This window comes from Rhincodon typus, chromosome 7 (assembly GCF_021869965.1).
Source record: "Rhincodon typus isolate 14 chromosome 7, sRhiTyp1.1, whole genome shotgun sequence".
Lineage (NCBI taxonomy): Eukaryota > Metazoa > Chordata > Chondrichthyes > Orectolobiformes > Rhincodontidae > Rhincodon > Rhincodon typus.
Genome location: NC_063338.1, coordinates 21,073,206 through 21,080,767, shown reverse-complemented (window position 1 = coordinate 21,080,767; position 7,562 = coordinate 21,073,206). Strand labels below are relative to the sequence as shown.

The window sequence follows — 7,562 nt, the reverse complement described above, 5'->3', positions numbered from 1 at the left end:
GGCTGACATTTTGGGCCTAGACCTAGGCCCGAAACGTCAGCCTTCCTGCTCCTCTGATGCTGCTGGGCCTGCTGTGTTCATCCAGCTCTACACCTTGTTACCTCAGATTCTCCAGCATCTGCAGTTCCTACTATCTCTTTCAATCTAGGCTGTCAGAATTCTTGATTATTTACATCAAGCCATGTGTGAAACACAGAAATAAATGCTTTCTAAAAATTCATCCATCCCATTATTATGTGCGTAACAATTTCTTCAGAAGAAAAATAGTAAATTATCCAAAAATAAGTTGCCTTTAACAAATTTATTCTGATCGTTCCCATTTAATCTGCAGTTCTAAAACTGCTCACAAAGCTCATCTATGTATTCTTGGGGACTGCCCACACCTGATGTTAGCTATGCTCATCCATCTTACTCTGTTTTCTGTTCTTATACATCATGGAATACATTCAGTTTGATAAAGGCAAAATTTCACTTGTACTTCAAGCCATAAACAGAATTTGTTGAATGCCTACACTTTTTTGCTCATAACAGTGCTACTACTTAAAATCAGTTAGACCTGAAAACAGACCTGACCATGGCAGCTAATTACAATCTGCATCATGTACTTCCATTGTTTTACAGAATACTCAGACCAAAAATTGTACGTTACGATGATCAAACAAAACCCCACAGTAATCACCTCTAATTTATCAACATTTCACATTCTAAGGAAATCAACACGTCACTGTCATTGTCAAAGAGTTGGAAACTGTCAATTAATTTTCTCTAATTCCAATCATATGGTACTCTAATGGATTTCTTTAATTGTACAATGGAAAATAATTATTAACATACAGATAATTGATATTTCAGTGTCTTCACTTCCCAAATACACATGAACATTGCCTGCTGTGGAATCAGTGCTCTACTTTGGTTACAATTTTTTATAACAAACATTATTTTTGCTGAGTAAGGCCAGTTTTGTGGCTCATCTTCTCAAGCAGTATGCGGCAGGAAATCTGTCCTCAGCACACTCAAGAGTAAAATAACTTTACAAGATACTGCTTTTCAATTTTTTAAAAGCAGATTAAAAGCCAAGTTTCATTCTGAACTAATAACACCATTCTGCATGTAGCCAATTGTCCAGAGTCTGCTGCGAAAATAACAGCACATTCTCAGCGGAAACGTTATTAGTGCCTAAACCCTTATGTTCCCCTCGACAACACACCAACAACCTGTGGTAAATAAGAGATAGCCTTTGGGTTATGTGTCACCATAAATTACTGGACAATGTGTACCATTCTACCAGTATCTTGCAAAAATGAGATCAGTTTTCAACATTCCCATCAGTGTCAATAAATTGTCAGATTTGTACCGTAAGTTACAAATTAAATTGCATTGCAGAAAATAAAAGTTGCTGTTTCATGCTCTAAAGACCATTGCTATTGGAGTAGGTAATGATCCTACAACACATTATTTAACTTTGGAGACTCAACAAAAACTAAGATCTTGGGGTTTTGGTTCTTTAGGTGGCAACTGTTCTTGAAGCTTTTTAAATTCACATTACTCTCTTGTTTCTTTCATCTTTTCATTTATTTCTAGGGATAGGAATAGGCTATTTATCATCACAATACTGATCCACCAGTCAATCAGATCATAGCTGGTCTATGACCTAACACCACATATCTGCCTTTTCACCATATTCCTGAAGTGCTTTGGGCAATTAAATTTGATCAATCAATTGCCACAGTAGAGGACAGCTCCAACCTGCCACAGCACTGTGTTTAGAATTACTTCCTAATTTTACAGCTGACAACTTTGGTTTTAATTTTTAGACAACAGTTCCTATCCCTAGATTCCATAATGGGCAGAAACAGTTATTTGCAATCCATCCTATCTGCTCTTGTTAATCCATTGAAAAGTTTGTTGAAATCATAGCTTGGCCTTCCATGTTCTAGAGAACACAACACTGTATAATCTCACCTCATAATCTAACCATTGGTGTCCAGGAATAACTTGAAGAGACCAATGTTACTATTTTTACAAGGCCAACATATCCCCAGTGTAGTCTGGTGCATGGAACAGCTCACAGCACTCCAGGTGTGATTTCAGAAAAGCTTTGCTGAATGCTTTTAGAACTTACCTGTAATATTCGCTGTAAAATTGATGGAAGTGCGATAAATCCTGTCATGCTGTTCAGTACTTGTTTTGTCAAGTGCTTCAGAGCTATGAATAGAAGATCAGAGTATAAATTTAACTGACATGAGCCAGGATATTATAAAGAGTGTTGCATATGATTGTGAAGTTGAGTGTTAGAGTCAGCACATCTCTGAAATCCAGTTGCTAGAATGAAGGTCTCCTCTCTCAAGGTTCCATGAAAAACTTTAAATGATCGAGAAATTTCACGCAGAGTAGCAGCAGCTTGTTGGAGAGGAGAGTAAATATTTCTTTGTTAGTTAATATTTGAGATAGAGTCATAAGTAATACGCCATGGAAAAAGGCCCTTCGGCCCAAACTGGTCCATGCTGACCATGGTCAACTAGTTCCAAATTGCCCACATTTGGTCTATATCCCTCTAAACCCTTCCCATCCATGTAACTATCCAAATACTTTTTTAAATGTTGCTGTTGTACTTGCCTCAACCACTTTCTCTGGCAGCCCATTCCATATACGCACCACTCTCTGCATGAAGAAGTTGCCTCTCAGGTCCTTCTTAAATCATCCCCCCCTCACCTTAAACCTAAGCCCTCGAGTTTTCAATTCCCCATCCCTGGGGGAAAAGACTATATGCATTCATCCCAACTATGTCCCTCATGATTTTATATACCCCAGTAAAAGTCACCCCTCAATCTCTTATGTTCCAAGGAATAAACTCCCATCCAGGCCGACCTCTCCCTATAACTCAGGCCGACTAGTCCTGGCAACATCCTCGTAAATCTTCTTAGCACACTTTCCAGTTTAACTATGTCTTTCCTACGACAGAGTGACCAAAACTAATACTCCAAGTGCGGCCTTACCAACAACATACAACTGTAACATAATGTCCCAACTCCTACGTTCATTGCCTCGACCGATGAAGGCCAGCATGCCAAATGCCTTCTTCATCACCCCGTCTACCTTTGACATCACTTTCAACAAACTATGCACTTGTACTCCTCGGTCCTTCTGTTCCAGAACACTCCTGAGGACTTTACCATCTACCAGTCCATGCTGACTATTCCAAATCAGGCCTTGACTATCCAAATGTTGGTTAATCCTGTCCCTCAGTATCCTCTCCAATAACTTGCCTGGCACTGATGTCAGGCTCACTGGCCTGTAGTTCCCTGGCTTGTCTTTGCTACCTTTCTTAAACAATGGAACAACATTTGCCACCCTCCAATCTTCCGGAGCTTCACCAGAAGCTAAAGATGAAGCAAAACTCTCTGCAAGGGCCTCTGCAATTTCTTCCCTAGCCTCCCACAACGTCCGAGGATGGGCTTGATCAGGCCCAGGGGATTTGTCCATGTTAGTGCAATCTAAAACTGCAAACACCTCCTCTCTGGTATTATATTTGCAGTCCAAAACATCCCCACTTGTTTCCCTTATTTCCTTAGTATCCGTGGTCTAAAACATCCCCAATTGTTTCCCTTATTTCCTTAGTATCCACGGTCCAAAACATCTCCACTTGTTTCCCTTATTTCCTTAGCATCCATGATTCTCTCCTCAGTAAACAGTGATGAGAAATGTTCATTAAAAATCTCCCCCATCTTATGTGGCTCCACACATAGACGGCGATGCTGACCCTCACATGGGATTTGTTGCTAAGGCACTTGGGTATATATTGTCAATTTTATCTTTAAAAGACTATAAATTCTGGTACAGATGCATATTAGAGAGGTGATATTTCAAACTGGGATTGAAGATTAAAATTCATTTGAAGATTACACTTACAGATTGAGGAATTATATAAACTAATCAAAGTGGGACCATTTGGAATGAAGTGTGAGAGTCTGAACGCATATCATCAAGCTGCTTAGACACTTGCACTCTGCAGGTATAGAGACCACTTACGATCATAGGTCATCAAGAATCCACAAATGTTATCAACCCATTCTCACCGAAACTGAGCAAAATTTTATTTTCACCATTTCTGTGGAATTTGATGTTTAACAACATAAAATAGATGCTTTTGATTGTTGCGTGGCATGTGGGACATTGCAGCCTCAGCTAACTGTCTGTATCATACTATTAGATTGCTAAGCTGATTCGAAGTGTGCATGAGGGAACACATGGCCTGATATTGGACAAGTAATTCAAAACGTCATTTTCTCCTTGAGCTCAGAGCATCAATTATCTGCTGCACAACAGAGCTAAGGTCATTAAGAATCCCATCAATATCTGGAATATTAAATGCTTCATTTTTTAATACAGTAGGGGGAATCTAATAGTAAGCTGCTGTGCATTGCCTTTGTTTTGACCGTATGAAGCTGTAATCAGTGTGCTGTAATAAACTGTACCCAAGATTAAAATGCTGCTTGTAAATAAATAAATACTGAATTGTTAAATCCAAAGAAAAATCTTAATTACAAGGTATTAGATGACTCTTTAAATTAATAGCTTGAAGTACAATCTTAAATATCAAGTCAGGCTGTGCACAGTAGCTGAGTAAAATATGTAATCTCATATCATTTTACATTCACTGGTCAAAAGCCATGGGACAAATCTTAGATGCACAGATTAAATATTGTTCTGGCTGAAAGTATAATTTCCACTGATCTGGTCAGGCCTCACAGGCTTCTTTTAAAATGCCATCAGTTTCGTCAGAAAGGTCTTGATGCTTATCTTTCCAAATAGCATTTCAGTAAGACCAAAATCGTTTCCCAGAAAGTAAAAAACAGTAAGAGTTGAGGTTGAGACATACTGGTCTGACTCGATTAAAAGCAAATACTGTGGATGCTGGAAATCTGAAACAAATACACAGAATGCTAGCGAAACTCAGCAGGATGACTTTTCTTCAGAACCCTGCAGAAGAAAAGAAGACTTTGTTGAAGAAGAATCATACTGGACTCAAAACGTTAGCTGTCTCTCTTGCTCTCCACTCATGCTGCCAGACCTGCTAAGTTTCTCCAGCATTCTTTGAATTTATTACTGGTCCAACCTGTCTGGTACACTTCAAAATAGAGCTTCAGTATGAACAATACATTGGTTTCCAATTATTATGGTTTATCCCAGGTTTGCCCTTGGTGTTAGGTAAATTTGGTGCTCAGATGCCCATGAAAGATGGAGCAGTTATATAATTGTCTTAATTTGCAATCTCAGCTAGTCAGTTTTACACTGCATTCCACTGATTTGTTAGTTTCTATGATGCACAATGGAGGGCTGGGCAAAATGTGTACACTGAGACAGGCAGTCAGCAAAACCTAGATGAGCAGGCAAGTTAAGGGACCTCATACAGAAGAAGTCAGATCCGCAGCAGACTTGAGCGAGATTCGAGAGATGAAGAATAAGATGTTTCCAGTTCAGCCAGCTGGTATGTGTAAAGAGAGGTCTTTGGTTTTTCGGATAGAGTCAATGTTTTTGTTTATTTACTTGATACGCAACTGTACAGAGCTGAACTGCTTTTGTGACAATGTGTATATACAATGAGATTTTTTATAAATAAAGTATATTTTTGACATTAAACAAAAGATGTTTCCAGTCTGTACTTATGTAGGAATGAGGGTAAAATAAAGCCAAGGGTTTATTTAGTTAAGGTATGTTTTGGGAGCCCATGCCATGACGTCAACATCTGGTAATAAATGGGAAATCCTAGATGCTTCACGTAGTCTGGATCACAATGTTTGAGCTCTGGGTTTTGGAGCTTGAGAGGTGGCTGGGGTGGGGGGTGGGCACTACGGTGCATTTGTAAAGCTGACAAGCTCGAGGATAGTACATTTCAGGACACAGTTACCCAGCAGCTCAAGGACATGTGCGTAGAAAGGGAATGGGTGACCGTCAGATAGAAGAAGGGGGCAACAAGGTGGTGAGGGAATCCCCTGGGTACATCTTACTTGTAAACCATTTTTCAGCCTTGGAAAACAGTCTGAATGACGGTTGCTCTGCAGAGGCAAGCCAGAGTCAAGCCATTGTTCCGTGGATGTTCTACCTGTTTCTTTTGGTGGGGTTGGTGGCGGCGGGGGGGTTAAGTTAACATGTTGAGGGACAATAGTGTTAGGGTATTCATTTATGAAGGGATTAGAGGGCATGTTGGTGGCTGTAGACGTGACTCCAGAATGGTATGTTGCCTTCCAGAAGGTCAAGGATGTCATGAACAGCCGCATGGCATTCTGAAGGAGGAGGGTAAACAGAAAGAGATTGTGGTCCAAGTTGGAAACAATGATATAGGAAAGAGGAGGGATTAGGTCATGCGAGCAGACCTGAGAGAGTTAAGTAGGAAACTGAAAAGCCAAACTTCAAAGATGGTAATCTCTGGAATACTCCCAGTGCTACAAAGTACTGAATATGGGAATTGAATGATAAAGCAGGTAAATACGTGGTTCAAGAGATGGTGCAAGAGAGAAGGGTCTAGACTCCTCCGGCTTTGGGGCCATTTCTAGGGAGGTGGGACCTGTACAAGTTGGTTACATCTGAAAAGGAACAGAATCAACCCCTTCATGTGGAGGTTTGTTACTGCTATTGGCTTAAACTAAATGGGTGAAGGTGGGGGGGGCAATGGATCCACAGGGAAGAGGAGCCAAGATGGAGTTATAAGGTAAAACATGAATGAGAGAGTCTGGAAGGCAAAACAAACATATGTTAGTTAATGAAATTTTCAGCAAGACTAAATGGAAGCTATTTTAGTACAAGTAGCCTGGGGAATAAGATAGTCGAGCTGCAAGCACAGATAGGTACGTGACAGTATAATATGATAGCTATGACTGAAACTTGGTTGAAGGATAGGCAGGACTGGCAGTTCAATATTCCTGGATATTAGAAGAAATTAACATAGAAAGAGGAGATAATAATGGCCTTAGTAGCCTTAAAAGCTGTTAAATCTAAAAGTTCAGATGAGATGTATTGAAGAGAGGAAAGTTTGGGGCCTGGCATAAGTTTATAAACCTCTCATGCCACAGATGAGATGCTCGCATTGTTCCAATATTACAAAGGGGAAGAAGGGATATACCAGGAAATTACAGGCCAGTCAATGTAGCCTCAGTGGGAAACTTATTAGAAAGCATTCTCAGGAACAGGATATATCTGCACTTGGAGCGACATGGATTAAGAAAGTGTAACTAAGCTAGGTGCAGGATCCTTGGATGATGCAAGTTGGGTACTTATAATGAGAAATAGGGTAGATGTTAAATTGATGTTTCCACTATGGGGGTTGTGATCTTAAATTAGGGGACATAGTTACAGAGTAAGAGGACACTCTTTTGAAAGTAAGACGCAAAAGAATTTCTTCTCACAGAGCGGCAAATGTCTGGAATTCTTCAACTCAAGAGAGCTGTGGAGGCTAGATCACAGATAGCATTTGAACAGGAGATTGAGACATTTTTAAAATATTGGGAAGTAGAGGTCAATGAGGAACTGGTCCAAAAGAACAGATGAGGCTTGGAGCAGATCTG

General features: G+C 40.0%; 1 protein-coding gene across 5 annotated transcripts in view; it reads right to left on the bottom strand.

Moving 5' to 3' along the window:
* The window catches only part of vps8 (VPS8 subunit of CORVET complex), a 518,442-nt gene that overhangs the window by 274,352 nt on the left and 236,528 nt on the right, over positions 1 to 7,562 (bottom strand). For all 5 annotated transcript variants that reach the window (XM_048598730.1, XM_048598733.1, XM_048598732.1 and 2 more), the window contains one exon: positions 2,123 to 2,205. In XM_048598730.1, the coding sequence (XP_048454687.1) occupies positions 2,123 to 2,205 (83 nt within the window). The remainder of the gene's footprint in view (positions 1 to 2,122; positions 2,206 to 7,562) is intronic.